Source organism: Chrysemys picta, chromosome 9 (assembly GCF_011386835.1).
Source record: "Chrysemys picta bellii isolate R12L10 chromosome 9, ASM1138683v2, whole genome shotgun sequence".
NCBI lineage: Eukaryota > Metazoa > Chordata > Testudines > Emydidae > Chrysemys > Chrysemys picta.
In genome coordinates this window covers 63240847-63258898 of record NC_088799.1, presented here as the reverse complement: position 1 = coordinate 63258898, position 18052 = coordinate 63240847, and the positions used below count along the sequence as shown (strand labels likewise).

At 51.1% G+C, this 18052-nt stretch overlaps 1 protein-coding gene across 3 annotated transcripts in view; it reads left to right on the top strand.

Annotated features, from left to right (window-relative positions):
- Positions 1–2698: 2698 nt before the first annotated feature.
- KLF8 (KLF transcription factor 8) overlaps positions 2699–18052 on the top strand; it is a 93057-nt gene continuing 77703 nt past the window's right edge. For all 3 annotated transcript variants that reach the window (XM_005313376.4, XM_042853343.2, XM_005313378.4), the window contains exon 1: positions 2699–5257. In XM_005313376.4, coding sequence (XP_005313433.1) covers positions 5231–5257 — 27 coding nt within the window. In that variant the 5' untranslated portion in view covers positions 2699–5230. The remainder of the gene's footprint in view (positions 5258–18052) is intronic.

Sequence of the window (18052 nt, the reverse complement as noted above, 5' to 3'; positions counted from 1 at the left end):
CTAGGCTTTGTGGGAACTCCACAAATCTGTGACTTGAGTCATGAGCTTTATTAATCCTGGCTATCCCCACAGCATGGACCCCCCCCAAATCCCATATCATCCTACACCAGGCTTAGTGTAAAACCTGGGATGGCTTCACTAAGGGCCAAGATCTTCTTTGGTTGTTCCCAATCAGGAATCTGGATGTGACATCTCCAAGTCTAGCTCATCCCACTGTTGCTGCTAGGATGCTGCCCTCACAAACACGGCTGGATCAGCAGGCCAAGAACACAAGATACTGATCTGGGGGGACAGGCTAGAAGGAAAGGGGAGTCTCTCACTCCAGACCCATGTTTGATCAACCTGCAAATATCATGCACTCTACTTACTGTTATGGCTGCATGGGGGGATTCGGAAGGTAGCACAGATTACAGAGACCCACCCAAGAGCAGTAGAGGAACTTTCCTCCTTCAAAGCCATTTCAGTCCACTTGTTACTCTGCCCATTGCAGGCCTGGCCCATCTGAGCTGGCCTGCCTTTGTCAGACACACGTGCCCAAAGAGGGGAGCCGTCAGATGAGCAGGCAACAGATGAACACAGGGTACCCCACAATCAGGGAGTGTGCTAAATGGAACCTCCCAACTAAGGTCTTCAACCATGCCCCCTGTGACTGTGATCTCAATAGACCCCAGGGCACTTTTCATAAACCTGTGGTGTAGGTAATACCATTGTCCTGCCTAGATTCTGTGTGTGATTATTACTTCTGTTGAGCTGAGATTCCCCCTTCAGTTTTACCTGGAGGATTTTTTATTTATTTCCCCTCCTGAAAACCATGGAGTGTCATTGCTGTGCTGCTATGCTCCACCTCCAGAAGTGGCTGCAGTTCAGTGGTTCATGCATCCAATGACTCCCTTTTGCATGCTGAAGGGGAGGTCTTCTGGCTAGTTAGCGCTCTGCCTTATTGTCCTGGCAGACGAAGTCCGCATCAGTGGAGATCTGGGTGAAGGAGTGGCCTGTTAATTACCCCAGGCAGGAGGATTTGGATGTAATGCAACCAAAGTTTCAATGGAGTCCAAGGGCAATATGCTGCATTAAGCGTCTGGTCCACTTAGCAATAGTGCAGTGTTGGTGCCAATGCTTCCACCCAATATCCATGGCCCATTCACTCCTTGGCCTCTCTACTGGCGTACCAAGAGAACTCCTTAGTGCCAGTAATTTTGTTATGGAGTCACCTGTCCCAGATCATTTTACATAAACTCCAAGCCGCTGCTAGATGGTCACGTCTTTAGGTCTCCACTCTCTATTGCCCAGGGCAGCAGTTGAACCAGTGATCTGGAGGTGAAAGGTTCTGTGTCCTATAGCCAATGACTGACTCCATAGTATACGGCCACTGAATGCAAATCTTTATATGAAAGGCTTGATAGAGGAATTACTTGTGTCAAGTTCTCTGGCCTGTGTTATGCAGGAGGTCAGACTAGATGATCAGGTTCCTTCCCATCTGAAATTCTATGAGTCTATGAAATTACAAGAAAAAATACAACAGTTTGTGGGGTTAAAAACATTTTCTCCTGCTGTGTCATAAACCCAGACAACACAGCCTGTTAGAGCCTGGTCACCATAAAGTGAGATGAGCTCCCGGTGTGACCTGGGGAGAATAGCTTGCCTGCTCCTCTGAGCCTCAGTTTCCCCACTGACCACACCAAGAGAAAGGGGGAGCTGAGTTCCCACAGGTCTGTAATATGTTCTGAGTTCACCAGAGGGTGAAACTGGAAGTGAAACTGACCATACAGCCCTGTCTGGCTTCCGCATCCCAGCCGAGCAGCTACAAAGAGTAAACTCATGGCAGGAGTGAGAAGAGCGAGGTAGAGGAGTTTAAAGTGTGTTGGGCTTAATTACTAGCAGTGGCTGGTCCTGACATAGCCTGCTCCTACTTCTGAGTGCTTTGCACACAGCACCATGATTGACAGCAGTGCAGAGCATGGACAGATCTATATGCTGTTCAGCCTGACAGTGCCCCTTTAAGCCCTCACCACTCTTGCAAACTTCCTTAGAAAAGCAACTGAACAAGCATATCTCCAAAGGCCCAGGGTGTTTGCTCGCCTGGCCGGTTCCCCGAGCTCTCCTGGCTTCTCTTAGTGCGAGTTTCAGATGCTGGAAACACCCTTTGTAATGAAATGTGACTTGAGAAACGTATCCATGGCAACAATGAGCCCCCTCCCCTCACTCCACCCAGGGGCTCAAGGGCCCCAGCTGCCTCCCCGCCCAGCCATGAGAAAGAACTGTTCCTAGGGGTGAGGCCAGCTTCCCTTCCCAGCCCCAGGAGCCAGAAACTGCACTGTCAGCAGCCACATCTGTTGCACCAGTGGGACAGGGTGAGAACTCCTTCCCCCCTCTACTCAGGAGCCAGATGCCAGGAGGACAGGGGAAGCAACCCAGCTGAGCTTGCACCTGTTTACCCAGGATCCAGACACCAATGAGACAGAGAGAGAATGCTCCACCCTTCCACCCAGTATCCAGACACCAGTAGGTCAGGGGGGGTGGGCAGGAAGCTGGGGCTGTGGACCAATCGGACATTCCTGAGCCCTGCAGTTTCATCCCTGGACACCTCCTCAAAAGGACAGAGGTGGTCACAGAACAGAAGGGGCAGATGGGTCCCCTCTCCTGCCACTTCCTGTGGGCAGCCTCCTCCTCAGAGCCATTGCCAGCTGTCTGTCCATGCAGGCAAGCCAGCTGGCTGGGGAAGGAGAGCAGTCTTCAGAGCCCTGGGAACCTGTGACATCAGCAGTGATGGAGGGTGGAGGGGCCAGATCCAGAGGGAGGTGTGGAGAGGTCACCGGATAACTTGCAGGGGTGGCCATGCGGAGGAAGGACTATCCCACCCAAGATGGAAATAAGTGCCCCCCACTTACCCTTTGTCGAAAGTAATCCCATGCCCCAAGAGGACCTGTCTCATCTGATCTGGGTGGGCATTCCCTGTATGTCAGGGGCTCTCAAACTGGGGGTCAGGACCCCACAGAGGGTCGCAAGATTATTACATGGAGGGGCACAAGCTGTCAGCCTCCACCCCAAACCCCGCTTTGCCTCCAGCATTTATAATGGTGTTAATATATAAAAAATATGTAAAATATATAAAAAAGTGTTTTGAATTTATAAGGGGGGGTCGCATGCAGAGGATTGCTATGTGAAAGGGGTCACCAGTACAAAAGTTTGAGAACCAGTGCTGTATGTTCTACCTCAAAGGCATGCTGTCATACCTCCTGGGCTGGGGTAAGCCCTCCTCTTGGCTAGATGGGAGACTTCTGAGGGAAACTCCCCTGGTCTTCCCCTTTCTGTGGTTCAGCTCCCAATCTGTGAAAGGAGATTAATCCACCTCCAGGGGAGTTGGGAGAATAAAATCCATTGACTGTGCATGGCTCAGATACTATGAGGATGATACCAATGTCTGGCTAATGGTGTCAGGGGGGTGGTGCTTCTGCCACCTTTCTGAGATGTAGAATTGAGGTGTCCTCAGTGGCTAATAATGATCCCTGGGCAATTAGCACCCAGATCCTCCATTGTGTGCTGGATGGATTCCAGTTTCGGTAGTTACATGCCACTTGAGTCAAGTGCCACCTGCCGTTTCAGGGGCTCGGTTGTCTCCTGCCTGAGACAACGGTTTTGCATGGAGCTTGCTTTCAAATAGCCACCAGGATGCACCCCAGAGACAGGTGAAAGGAACACCTGCAAAGTGCCCTCTGCTGAAAGGGGCTACCATGGAAATCAAAGAGCTGCAGGAGAAGCCTTAGTCTTAGTACATCTTTAACTAGAAACCCAGCTTTTAGCCCACAGGGCATTAATTCCCTCTGTCCTTCATATAGGAGATAGATCGAGGTGCTTGGTGCAACTGTCCCTATTATTCCTCTGCAGATCTAATGGCAAGTGAATCATCTGCCAGGGATGTCTCAGTTGAACTGTCTGCTCCAGCAGAAAGACTAATAAAAGACCATATATCTAGCTTAGCCAAGAACAGTCACATCTATAAGAGCACTCAGGGGAGGCAAAGCAATTTTTGCATGGGGGGGGAGATAAAAAACCCATGCGATCTAGGCAATTTATTTAGCTAGCGTGAGGGCACAAGGTTGCATGGGCCATACCGCACCAACCCACTGGGCTGGAGGGAGCCATTGGGAATCGCTGCCATCCAGCCGCTCTACAGAGAGCAGCTCCCAAGCTAGCAAGGTGTGAGCGAGCAGCCGGGCTGTTGGAACGCAGGAGAAGCAGATGGAGCTAAAGGGCTGGAAAACAACGGCCCCGCCCTGGAGTTTGCAGACACCACCCATGAGCTGGGCACAGACCAGCTTCCTGCTCCTCCCACCCAGCCCTGGCTTCTGCTCCGTCGCACATGCCCCCTCCCCCCTTGAGAAGTGCGCTCTGTTAACGACCCAGATCGGGGCGAGGGGCTCTCCTTGGACACCCAGTTCCCCAAAGGGCGTGGGAGCAGAGTTCATTGTCCTGATCTAGGCTCAGCGGTGGAAAGTCTCTGGGCTCAGAAGTGGGCGTGGGGGGAGGAGGACGGTGTAGCCTTGGGGACCCACCCGCCCCCCAAATTCAGTGGGAGCCGCGTTCACCAGCCCGATGAAACTGAAAGAGGAGAACTAGCTGCTAGGGTGTTGCCGAGCCGCTCAGTCCGACTTGTGCACAGGAGGTAGGTGGAGTCAGGGAGGGAGTAGCAGCTCCATCCATGCAGCTCCCCCACCCCAAGGAATCACCCCCTACAGAGGCGATCAGGGGAAGGGGTGGGGGCTCCTTCCACTCGCCTCGGGAGGGTCCTGCAGCCTATGCGGATAGCGCTGGGCATTGGCCGTGGGGGCGGCCAAATAAGCCCACGGGGGAGCCCAAGTTGTGCATTGCAGCTTTAAAGGGGCTGGTGATTGACAGGGCATGTAGCAGTGGATGGGGTGGAGCTGCTGGGTGGGGTCAGGGACAGGCAGCTGGTGAAAACGAAAAGAGAGAGAGGGGGGAAAAAACAACATTGCCCCCCCCACCCCCGCCATCAGCAAACACAAGGCGAGGAAGAGGAGAGGGGGAAGAGGAGGAAGGCTGAGTGGGAGCAGAGCCTTTCCAAGAAGCCCAGAGCCTCCCCCACCCACCTACTCCACCCTCCCCTCCCTTCAGCACAGCTAAGCACCCAGAGCTCGCCCCGTGCCTGCCCGAGCCCACGGGGAGGCAGAGGGAGGACCCCCCCGAGCAAGCCCAGGGGGAGCAGGAGGAGATGCACTCCGAGGAGCAGAAAGAGAAAGTAAGTCCCTTTCATTTTGTCTGTGGTTCCCCCCCCCCCCATGTGGTCACAGGGTGGAGGGGGAGGATCCACCTTAGGAAACAGCCTCTTTCTTGCAGATCAGCGGGAGTGGGGGCTGCTTGCAAGCCTCAGTGTCCCCTGGGGAGCGGGGGAGGACTGTGCACACCCAGCCAAGGCACGGGAGCCTCTACCGCCCCGCGCTCTCAGTCCTGCGGATCGGGGCGCTGCAAAGGGGGTTTGGTTTGGGGATTTTTTTTTAATGCAGTGGACAAGGCAAGGGCTCCATCTTGCCTGGCCTCTTAAAGGGGTAGTGCATCGCTTGGGAGGGAAGGAGGGAGAAGTAGGTTGCGCTGGTTGGAAAGTCATTCCAGAAGCAGGGGAGAGGGAGTGGAAGCTCCGTTGGTGCAGCGTGAGATCTTTCCTTGCAGTCAGTGACATTGCTGGGCCTGCCCTGCAGGGTAAAGTCTCCCTCTGCCCCAGGGGTGATTTGGGGTTCACTGTGAAGTGGGGGGTGCGCCCTGCCACGTTCCCTGCCCTCCCACCGTTTGAGCTGCAGATTTAGGAGACAGATTAACCGTGCGTCGCGTGGTTTAAGTGCTTCCTGACTGCTAGGCACCTATGTGTCTGCCTCTTGTTTGCTTTTGGAGTGCAATGCGGTAAAGCGTGTGCGTGGGTCGCTTATTGATCTGGGCAGTGGCCTGGCCTGGCACCCTGGGGGCATGAGTTAGTCTGGCTAGGGTGTCTGGGCACAGAATTTCAGGAGCACAGGGTGGTGGCCACTTGCCCTCTTGGTGTAGATGGCTATTGCACGAGTTAGCTTTCAGTCTGGGTCATTGCAGAGTGTGGCAGTGATGCTGGCAAAGTCAGGTGCCCCGGTCTTGGAGATGGAGCCAAGCTGAGTTGAGGGAGAGTGGTGCATATGGAACAGGTGCATCTCAATGGTATATCTTTCAGAGAGCTGGCTCTCTGCATCCTCTGTATTGAGGCCTGGGGATAGCAGTTTAAAGGATGTCAGTTGAAAGATGGGGGGGAAAAAACCTGACGTACATGTGTGAATAAATGTGGACTCTAGGCACGTCTCTCTTGGCTAAACACTGGTGGGAAAAGTACTGAGACATTAGTAGAGAACATGTTATGTCTACATGCTGCCAATCAGTGCCTGGTCCATGTTCTGGAGAGCTTAGGTCCAGATTTTCAAAAGTGACTAGTGGTTTTTGGGTCACCAACTTGAGTCTCTTGGAAAACGCTGAGCCACCTGCCCTCTGAAAATCAGTCCCCTTTCAGCTGGGCTCCCAGAATCACTAGTCACTTTTGGAAGTCTTGGTTTACAGTCTTTGTTCCAAATCCTGGAATGTGTTCAGAAAACTGGAGACCCATACAGCCGTGTGTGTGCCGGTACTTGCAATGTTGTATAGTTCCACAGTTGGGGTCAACATGAGTTCAGACCTTCTTAGCTAGACATGTGGTCTAGTGGTTGGACTGAGATCTAGGAGCAAGTCACATATCCTCTCTGTACCACAGTTTCTCTATCCATAAAATAGGGACAATCGTTACCTCCTTGCCAGGGGGCTGATTGGGCAACATAATTTAATTAAGTATTAGATGATGAAGGTGTTGTGTAAGCACATTATAGACAGTGCTGAAACTTTAGTTTTAGGGTTAACTTCTTGGAATTCTTCCATCACCTGGGTGGGGAGAGGGAGTTTGTACACAGAAGATTTGAATGGGATCAGAGGTGGGAAGCCTTCCTCCTTAGAAGAAGAGCATGGTGCCTGTTCTCGACTCATGCATCTGAAGATGATGTTCCATCCTAGTTCTAACAGTGTGTTGAAAGAGAAGTCTAAACTCCTGATGCAGCCTTTATGATCTCAGGGGCAAGTATCATTATCTCCATTTCACAGAGGAGTAGAGCCCTTGCACTGGGATTCAGGAGATCTCGGGTCCATTCACAGCTCTGCCACAGACTCTCTGTGAGAGCAAGTCCGTCTCTGTGTGCCTCAGGTCCCTGTGGATGGTAACGCTTCAAGGGGTGCTGAGGATCACCTCTTGGTACTATTTGGGTCTGGGTGCTTCACCACAACTGTATAAGTAGGCACAGAGAGATTGTGATTTGCCTCAGGTTGCACAGGGATTCGGACTTCTGCGGTCCTTCTGGTCCACAGTGCTTCAGCTCCCAGTTAGGGACAGGTGGAACTAGTGTAAACAGGAACCAAAGAAATCTATATCCAGAGCAGTCTTAATCGCTGGAGAGCACAAAACTGGAATCCGGACTGCTGAGCCTGCTTGCCAGCATATCAGATACTTGATGGTGTCTTTTGTGATCATTATGGATGTGTGTCTTGTTTGCACCAGTCGTCCTAGCCCAGTCACACCTGTCATCCCACCCTTTGTAATTCACATATACACCTCTGAAGACATTCCACTGTAGCATCCTGGGTTTGAATGAGGGACTTGCTACTAGGGTTTAGAATGGGTGTTACCAGAGTTGGTTTCAGTGACCCAGATTCCCTGGTTTGACTGGAACAGGTACATTTCTGTGCATAGTTGGCTCTTGGTGTATAGCGCTGTATTTGTTGGGTTAATTAAAAGGTGACTTGTAAAAGATTATGAAAGAAATAAAATATTGGGCTCATGCCTTTTTTGGGGTTTTTTTGCAGCTTTTTTGATGGAAGAAGGACGTCAGCAAGCTGTATGTATTTTAAATCCTGTTCATTTTATTTTTACCTGTACAGCTTCCCTGGGTTTGCTGGAGGACTTGTTGGGAGATCTCAGAGATGGGCTCTATTCCATCTTCATTGAACACATCGTGGATGTTTAATCTTTCACAAATACTTTTTCTCTAGAATATTAATTGGGCATAGAAGTTTAATGGGAGTCAACAAAAAACAAGGCTGTAAAACCTCTGCTGATCGCCTCCCCTCAGTTACTTGCCTTTCACACTCGTGAGGTTGTCATTGCCCTGGTCCTCTCCAATCCTTGACGAATCTGCTCTAGGCAGTGATAGGTGCTGTGGTGGTAGCAAGGAGGTGGCTGGTCTATACTAGTTTCCCACAGTTGCTACTGTCAGTGGAGCTGTGCTAGGATGGTCACAGATGACCTGCTCTCTAGTCATGTTATCTGCCTGGATGTTTCCCAGTGGCACCTGTAACCTCCATTGGTTTTAACCCTCCTTCTTTCCTTGGTCATACCAATCTGGTCAGGTGTCTTATCCATTCTTTTTCTACTCTAATCCTTCCATGTTTTACACTGTCTGTTTTCCCCAATCTGACTGTCAAGCATCCTTCCAGTTGATATGCTGGGATGGACATGTCTCCCAGTCTGGTTGGTTGGTACTGGCCTCCTGCATTCCGAATCCCACTCTCTAAATATGCATTTATTAGTCTTCACTGTCAGCTGCAGAGACTCAGATCTTGCTCTCTGACTTCTAAGCATCATGAAGCATGGCTGCAAGAGGATGTGGCTTGCTTAATGAAATCCCCTCCATAGGAATTTGATTCTAATTCCCAGAATGCCATTGGCAAACAGGGCAGAACTGAGGCTTTTAAGTTGGTGTTTTGAGGAGCTAGGTTAGCCTTAAAATGAGTGCCCGATTTTATTTACCTCGACAGTGTTTCTATCTGTGAAAGGGCTCATTTGGGAGATAGTATGGTCTAGTGGTTGGGGCAGTGGACTAGAACTTGACCTGGGTTCTATTCCCAAATCTGCCACTGAACTGCAGTGTGACCTTGGGCAAGTCACCTTCCTTCTCTGTGCTTTTGAGGCAAAACTGTCACTCACTGTGTCTGTACAGTGGCTAGGGGGGCAGTTGGGTGCTGCTTAGATACAAGTAATGGCTCTCATTTAGCAGGGCTGCCCAGTCATTTCCCCCAGTGACAGAAACCCAAGGAAAGCCTTTCAGTTAATAGAAATAGAGCCAATTCCAGCTCCCTTGTTTTTTTCAGAGGTTTTCTTCAAAGATCGATTGGGTGCCCTTTTTTAATCTCTCTGAAGAAGTCCTAAAAGGTACTGTGACAGGGAGTGAAATGTCCTTGAAAAACCTTACTGAATTAAAGTATCTGTGGAGTCCAGTATATTAAATACAAAGTTGATATATGAATGTGGGCTGGGATTGTATGTAACCTCTTGAGGGGGCAGATGGGATGTGAGCCCTGGGAAGTGTTAGGAACGTCAGAGGACTATAGGCCAGACAAGAATGGACTTTTGGACAGTGTCAAGTGGTTTGCCTGGGAATCTCTAGTGGGAGGGGAAGCGAATGTGTATTTTCACCTCTGGTTAGGCAAATGCCTAACCTTTTGAAGCTAATTCCTGAGGAGGGGTCCACTGCCTGCTGATTACCTGGCTCTGGAATCTGAAGATTGAAGGCCAAAGCTGAATGAAAGAAAGATTCATGGGGGTGCTAGTTCTGAGCTAAAACCATTCTGATCTTGTAACCACAGGGAAAACTCCTTGGTGGGGTTTGAAGGACCTGTGTTAGAGTTGGGGATAAAGAAGAACAGGAGTACTTGTGGCACCTTAGAGACTAACAAATTTATTAGAGCATAAGCTTTCGTGGACTACAGCCCACTTCTTCGGATGCATATAGAATGGAACATATATTGAGGAGATATATATACACACATACAGAGAGCATAAACAGGTGGGAGTTGTCTTACCAACTCTGAGAGGCCAATTAATTAAGAGAATTGGCCTCTCAGAGTTGGTAAGACAACTCCCACCTGTTTATGCTCTCTGTATGTGTGTATATATATCTCCTCAATATATGTTCCATTCTATATGCATCCGAAGAAGTGGGCTGTAGTCCACGAAAGCTTATGCTCTAATAAATTTGTTAGTCTCTAAGGTGCCACAAGTACTCCTGTTCTTCTTTTTGCGGATACAGACTAACACGGCTGTTACTCTGAAAAGAGTTGGGGATGATTAACATACATGTAGATTCTTTTACTGTTTTTAATACATTGTCTCTGTAATGCTTTCACCTTAAGAATAAACGTGCTCGGTTAGAAAGAGCTGTGTAGGGCACATAACCGAGGGCAATTACACTGTTCATAGCCTCTGCAGAGAAAGCAAAGTGTGGACGCTGGCCTGATTAGGCAGGTTGGCTTTCTGGGAATAACACATTGTAGGTAGGGAACTGTGCAACCTGGAAAAACCCCAGTCAGGAGGGGAGGGACATACTTCTCTGCCTAAGAGAGGTGATGCCTGGGTGGCCAGGAACCTAGAGTGGGTGCCCTCAAGCGACCATGGAGGGGGGACACAGGTGCAGTCACTCTGAATTGTGACAGGTTATTTTATTTTATTTATTTATTTATATATATAAATAAAATGTTTGTAATATTGAGACTGTCAAATCTAGATTCTCTTAGTTTTTCTGGAGGACTCATGGTGCGGGGGCGGGGAGGGGAATAGGTTGCTTGGAGATGTCTATTTTGAGTTCAGAGGAGCTGAATCTTTTCTTCCACGTGTGATAGGCATTGGAGTTAAACAGGTAGTTTAAAAAAAAAAAAATTCCAGAGATTTAAACATTGCTCAGTCTCTTCCTCTCTGTTGCTCAACTTTCACTTTGTGGATTCGTGTGATGGGACTGTTTTTGTACTTCTCTATCACAGAGGCTTTCTGGGATAGACAAGACCTGAATGTCTAATATCTACCCTTCTCCTTCTAAAGAAGCAAAACAAGGGCATAAGCCCAATTTTCCCGGGTCTCTTCAATAGCATTACAAACCCTGGAGACTACACGTTCCAACAAGCAATGCTCCATCTTGATCTGTGCTGCCAGGGGCTGCATTGTAAAACTGGCACATGTTTGCAACAGATAAACCTTTTGAAAAACCCTGTGCCCGTAGCACCATACCTATGGATTCATTCCTGGCGAGTGTAAATGCACGTGGAAGTCGTCATTGGCTTGAATGGATTTAAATCAGTGTTTCTCAAACTGGGGTCGTCGCTTGTGTAGGGAAAGCCCCTGGCGGGCCGGGCCGGTTTGTTTACCTGCCCTGTCTGCAGGTCTGGCTGATCGCGGCTCCCACTGGCCGCGGTTCGCTGCTCCGGGCCAATGGGGGCTGTTGGAAGCAGCGTGGGCCGTGGGACATACTGGCCGCCGCTTCCAGCAGCTCCCATTGGCCTGCAGCAGTGAACCGCGGCCAGTGGGAGCCACGATCGGCCGGACCTGCGGACGGGGCAGGTAAACAAACCGGCCCGGCCCGCCATGGGCTTTCCCATCACAAGTGGCGACCCCAGTTTGAGAAACACTGATTTAAATTAAGGAGATCATCCCAAATGAGACCACTCTCAAGGCTGAGCTACTTGTTTAAGAATTAGATTGCTAGATGCAGTCTTGCCTAGCCTCATGTAGGCAGGAGAGGGAAGCTGGTATGAGAACCTTTGTTGAACTGCTGGCTACTCCTCCCAAGGCAGGTACCTCCTAGCCATCTGGATCTGTGGCTGCATGAACTGGAGTTGATGTTTGCTACAACATCTAGGCTATAATTCTTCCTCTGAGGTATGCCTTCTGGGACATGCCCAGCCTCTGTAGGCTTTAGGAACTGAGATCCTGAGCTTGTATTTTTTTTAACCTCTTCTCTGCATGGCTCCTTTGCAGTCTGTGGATGTTGAGCTATACCTGCTACATACCATGGCACTAGAAATGTAGCCACTTCCTCCTAAAACATTTCACGCTCATTATATCCAAGAATTGCTTTGTATCTCACTGTGCAGCCACTTCTGGGATGGAGTCTGGTGCCCAAGTGCCATGGGGATGGGCACACTGGAAATGTGTAAATATTATGGAAGCTTGGGGAAATGGCAGTGGAAAATGTGTGGACAAGGGCCTGGGGGCAAATACTCTTACACAGCTGTTCATCTTGGATGTGCTGGCCTCCTGTTCAGGGCATCCCAAGCTTTTTGAGGTCTCACTTGTGTAATGTGCATATAGGTTTCAGAAGGACTAAGAGCTGAACTGACCTTGTGGGGAATAGAACCTGTGGCTCCTGGGAGTCTCTGCATGCCATGCCTTAAGCTTGGGTCACTTAGGGCTTGCCTGTGCTATGGATTTTTGCACCAATGTAACTTCTGCAGGTCAAACTCTTAGTGAAACCACTGCATTGGTGATATATAGATCTTGCTCTGGTGTGGCTTATGCAGGTTTAAAACAGGTGCGAAACTCCCTGGTTCAGGCCAAATCCAAACTACCTCCTCCTGGAGGGAACAGTTTGGCATGGGTCCCAGGCCATGGCCAAAGTGAACAAACAGGAAGCTTGTGTCTGACCCATGTGATGCTATGTTCTACGTGACCGTCACTGGCCAATGACGGCTGGTCTTGGCCAGTGCAGCCTCCATGGACGACATAAAGATTTCCAGCTGTTTCTTCTAAGCTTGTTGCTCCTTCCCTCCCCTCCACCCATTGGGCTCCCCACGTGAGCCCCGATTCTCCTTGAAGCATTGATCTTCACTGGCTGGAGCAGCCCACCTCGGACCCTGCCCTCCGACTCCCCGCAGTGTGTCCTTGTCGGAGTGGGCTGGAGTTCACGACCCCAGGATCCCTTGCTGGCATGCAGGGTAACACAGAACATGCTGTCCTGGGAAATCCGATCTCTGCTCTAAGCCTGCTGCCCTGTTTGCTCCGGGTCCTTTTTTTTTTTTTTTTTTTTTTTAAGGGAGCTGAATGGAATTAGCCTCTGCCCCTCAACAAAAGGGCTCTTGTTGAGACATACCAGTGTGTGTCCATAGGGCCCAGTGCGTGCTGACTGGGGCTGGAGCGAAGGGAGCACCTTGGCTTTGCCAGAGATCACCGAAGGGGAACGGTGCTCTGTGGCTGGGTTTTCTCTCTGTGCTGCCCTGTCTCATTCTCGGGGATTCCCTGCCCCTTCCAGCCATTCCTAGCTGGTGCATGCTGAACTCCACAATCCCTGTGCATCAGTCGTGTCTACAGGACCTAGGTCCTGGCCATTAGTTTGCTGTAACGCAGCAGTGGTTGCATATGCTTTTTTGCTCTGTCACCCCAAAATGGTGTCTTCTTTTTCTGTTTTGGAGACGCTGGTATATAAATACACAGATCCGGTGTGACCTTGGGTAAAGGGGGCCACTTAGGGTTCTTAAGCTCAACCTAATTTCTTTCTGGAGTGCCAGCCTATTGGAGAGTGGCTCTGTCTGGGGATTGGTCCTGCTTTGAGCAGGGGGTTGGACTAGATGACCTCCTGAGGTCCCTTCCAACCCTAATATTCTATATATTCTATGTAAATCACTTAATCTCGTCATGCCTCAGGTCCCCATCTTCTGCTTGTGGTTGTATCCCTTTCTCCCGTTCTGTCTTGTCATCTTAGATTCTGTTCTGTATAGGTTCTTATACTGTGTTCATCACTGTAGTGTCTCAGCATCTGGATTGTCGGCTCTTTTTGAGGCAGGAACTGCCTGACACTAGGTTTGTACAGCACGTAGCACAATGAGGCACTGATGTTGGCTGCGTTTACTAGACTAATATTTATTTTGGTTTTCTGTAGTTCCTAGGAGCCCCAGTCATGGACATGGAACAAAAGACAGTCCCTTCCCCCAAAGAACTCAGTCGAAGTAGTACCAACACTGTACTGCAGAATGATCAGGTTAGGGAGGCCGTAACCATTTGAAGGCAAATCAGATGGAGCTTGCAGGTCCTGCTGGAGATATTCTGTCTCCTTAGACGCGAGGAGAAGCTCTTGGGGTCCTGGAGAGCAGAGTGGCTTTTGGGGATGTTACTGTTGAAATGCCCTCTCATTCATTCTTAGCAGCATGTGGGGCAGGGGGTTCCCTCTGGGGGGAAGGGGAAGACAGGCCCCAAATTGAAAGGGAAATTTAGACATGTTGTGAATGTTTTGATTAGTTGGAAAATCCCCTGAACGAAATGAAAACCTTCCAGTTTTTGTCAGTGTTCCGTGGCAAATCCGGACCCAGCTCTAGTTGAGGCGCGTTGGCGGGTAGCCTGCCTTGCCCCTGCTGCTCTGTCCCTGAGCTGTGGCTATAGGATATCGCTCTGCAGGACAGCTGGTCTCCACCCACCATTAGCACTCTCCAATAGGCTGGCACTCCAGAAAGAAATTAGGTTGAGCTTAAGCTTCAGCAAAGGTGCTGGTTGGTCTCTTAGGGATGTCTTCATTACATAGTTAACCTGGACTCTTACCTGGATTTTAGTTCAGACCCTTTCCCTCCACTACAGTCCACATAGAAAACCTCTGACTTGGGTGTGGCGGTGCTTTAAGCCCCAGTTTGCTGACCCAGCTGGGGGATAGAACCTGGTTTAAGTTTAACTTGGGCTGGACCCTGCCCTCTTTGCAGTGACGACACAAGCAAAAATCACTTAGGTGCTGGTACAGTTCTCCCCGGAGGACGGACAAAGTCTCCCACAATTGCCTGGGAAAGAATCCTGGAGTGTCTCAGCACGGAGCACCATGGGCCATGACTCACATGGGCGAGTGCAGGAACAGGGAGAACGTGGTAGGTGGGTGGGCCTTTGCTATGGAGGGGCTTGCACCACGCTGGGCTAACCTGGCTGCGGATCAGTTGAGTTACATGTGCAGTGAAGACCTGTGTTTAGGCTAGGATTGGGAAGGTGTCAGCCAACATGTGTAGACAAGGCAATGTGCCTTTTAACACACGTGTTAGTCAGGTAAACACATATAATGCCTCCCAAACCTTAGTCTCAGCAAGGCCTTGCTGAGCAGGACGGTCACCATGGACAAGCTGTCACATTTCAAAGATGACTGGGTAACCTCTGCTCTGTCTGTGGCAGAGGCGTAGGTGGATGTTCCTGGGCAGAATGGTTTCTTCCCGTTTCCAGCCACTCAGGGGGAATGCTCATGGGAAGGTGCTTTGCAGAGAGGTGGAGCGTTAACACCAGGCTTAGCCTGGCGTATTTTTCCTCCTGCCATCAAATGAAACCTACAGGACTTGGTAACTGTCCAGCACTGGACAGCATGACTGTGCCCGGGCCCTCTGTACTGAGGCACTGGGCAAAGGCCACCTGGCTCCAGAATGGGGAAAGGCAGGGTGGATTAGTTGGATTCCAAATATCCCTACCCCCCGCCCCTCTGCCCCATCGCTTCAAACCCAGACTGAACCCAGTTCAAACCTAGGAGGGGGAATAAATAAACTCCATGAACTTCTCTGTTCATGAACTTTGCCCACCTTCATTTCGGGATCGCAAAGCACGTTACAAAACATGACTATCCCCATGTTACAGATGAGGAAACCGAGGCACAACGAGGGGAAGAAACTTCTCCCAGGCTGTAGAGTGAGTACTTGGCAGAACCAGGCCTGCTAGCTTCCAAACCCACTAGGCAAGAGGGTCCCACAGTATTCATCTCTGCTGCTCGGTGTCTGGCTGGGCTTGGAAATGCTTCTGCTCCCAAGACAGCAGCTCTTTCAGCCAGGTCAGATGCAGGAAGCAATGGAAGTAGCATAAAATATTTGCTTTCCTAAGCACATTTCCCCCCGCCCCCCCCCCCGAATCAAGAGCTGATGTGGCCCAGTGGCTAGGGCAGGGGTTCTCAAACTTTTGTACTGGTGACCCCTTTCACATAGGAAGCCTCTGAGTGTGACCACCCCTTATAAATTAAAAGCACTTTTTTATATATTTGACACTATTCTAAATGCTGGAGGCAAAGTGGGATTTGGGGTGGAGGCTGATAGCTCGTGACCCCCCATGTAATAACTTCGCAACCCCCAGGGCTAGAGGATATGGCGGAGATTCAGGAGACATGGGTTCTTATCCTAGCTGCGCCTGCTGGGTGACTTTAGGCAAGTAACGTCACCTCTCTGTGCCTCCGTTTCTCCTCCCATGTCCTGTCTGTATGGACTGTAAGCTCTATGGGGTGGGGATGTCTCTTACGCTGCCAGCAGGTACAGTGTTCTGCACAATGAGGCCCTGATCTTAGCTGGGAGCATCTAGGTGTGTCTGCGACACAAGTAAATAACAATGATTAATGTCCCAACCCTGTGACGCCTCCCTGAAAGAAGGCCAAACTCTATCCCCGGTACCAAGTGTACATGATTCCTATGCTGCACACCCGTGACTATCTCTGGGCCTGTCTGCAGCGGGCTACTCCAGGGCCTTTGCCAGCCTCTGCCTGAGCTGTTTATAGGCGTACGCAGCCTGTGTGACATTGAGAACTTGCAGCAGGCCCCCGTGGGGCTTGCAGATGTCCTTGGCGAAGGGGAGCCCCAGCGGGGAGGCTGCTTCACTGTGCTCTGGCTCTTGCCACCGTGCCCGCCCCTTTACAACAAAGCACTTCATGCTGCAGGAGCTTTGGCATGGAGTGAAGAGGTGCTTCCTGCTGGCCAGCAGGGGGCGCTAGAGCTCCCAGTGCCACTCTGGGGCAGGGCTGGGTGTACCAATCCAGCTGGGTTCGTTGCCTCTGTGAAATATTGGGGCCAGGATCTCGGCGGGTCTGACCCTTTGAGCAGAGCTGTATCCGTGTGTGGGTGTGTGTGTAGCCTAGATCCCAGCCTTGCAGTTCGGGTCATCTCCAAAATCCCCCCATGTTGGTGTGAGATCCCAGCCAAACGTAATGGCCTCAGCAGGGTTTCTGGAGTTGTTCGACCCAGGAGCGAAGGACCCAGGGGATTAGAAAAGGGACAGAGGGTCATTCAATACTAGGTTGTGCCAGCCTGAGCCCACCAAGTTGCTGTGGCTGGGGGTGTGGGGATGGATTTGGTGGCCTCCGCCCAGTCTGCTGTGGAGAGGTGTCTGCCTCATGGTTAACCCCTTGCTGGCTGTCTTGGCAGAGGGATCAAGGAGCTGGGTGTCACCTGGGGACGTGTACCCTGCCAGCTGTGCTGTATGATGATGTACCCCAGTGGCTCTCAAACTTTTTTACTGGTGACCCCTTTCACATAGCAAGCCTCTGAGTGAGACCCCCCCCCCTAAATTAAAAACACTTTTTTATATATTTAACACCATTATAAATGCTGGAGGCAAAGCAGGGTTTGGGGTGGATTTTGACAGCTCACAACCCCCTGAGGAGTCCCAACCCCCAGTTTGAGAACCCCTGATGTAGGGTCTCCTAGGATTTTCATTGAGGACCTCTTGCTAGGGCTCCGCTAACTTCAACCTGGCCTCTTCCCAACCCTTGTGCTTTAGGGCACATCCTGCTGGCTCAGAGAGGGATTTGACACCTGGTGGGCTGGAGGCTGCCCCTTCCTCTGGTCAGAATCAGGAGGGATGGGGGGGCAGCTGCTCTGATCTGATTGGGCCAAGTGGGCTTAGCCTCCTGCTCCTTACCGCCCCAGAGATGGGTATAAACTGGGGGCTTCCCCTCTCCCTTGTGCCGCTGCTGTTTCCCACTCAACCCCAGGCCCTGCACCGGGGGTGAGCGCCCCTCTCTGCTTCTGCAGCCACTCTTGGGGTCTGTCAGGCAGACGCGTGTGAGCTGCTGCTTATCCTGCCAGCCCTGGGTCTGTGTCCGCTGTGCCATCCTCCCCACCCCCTCCCCAGCTGTCAGCGTTGAGCCCAGGCTGCTCTCTCCCCTCCACCTCCTCCCCAGCTGTCTTTTTGGGACCAAAAAAAAGGCAGATTTTCTGTGGCTCTGGAGCCAAAAGAAACCGTCCCCAGGAGAGCACCTGCCTGGGCCCCGTGCTCCCGCCCTCTCCTCCCAGCTGGGGATTAGCAGGGCTGGGCTGCTGAGGGGCCCTGCCGCTGGGCAGGGGTGTGGTAACCTGCTAACCACACCCAGCTGCGTCTCTGTGCCGCAGCCCAGCACAGGCCCCCCAGCTAGCGTTGCACAACGGTCCCAGGTTCAGGAGGTGTAGCAGCCGACCGGGTCAGAGGATT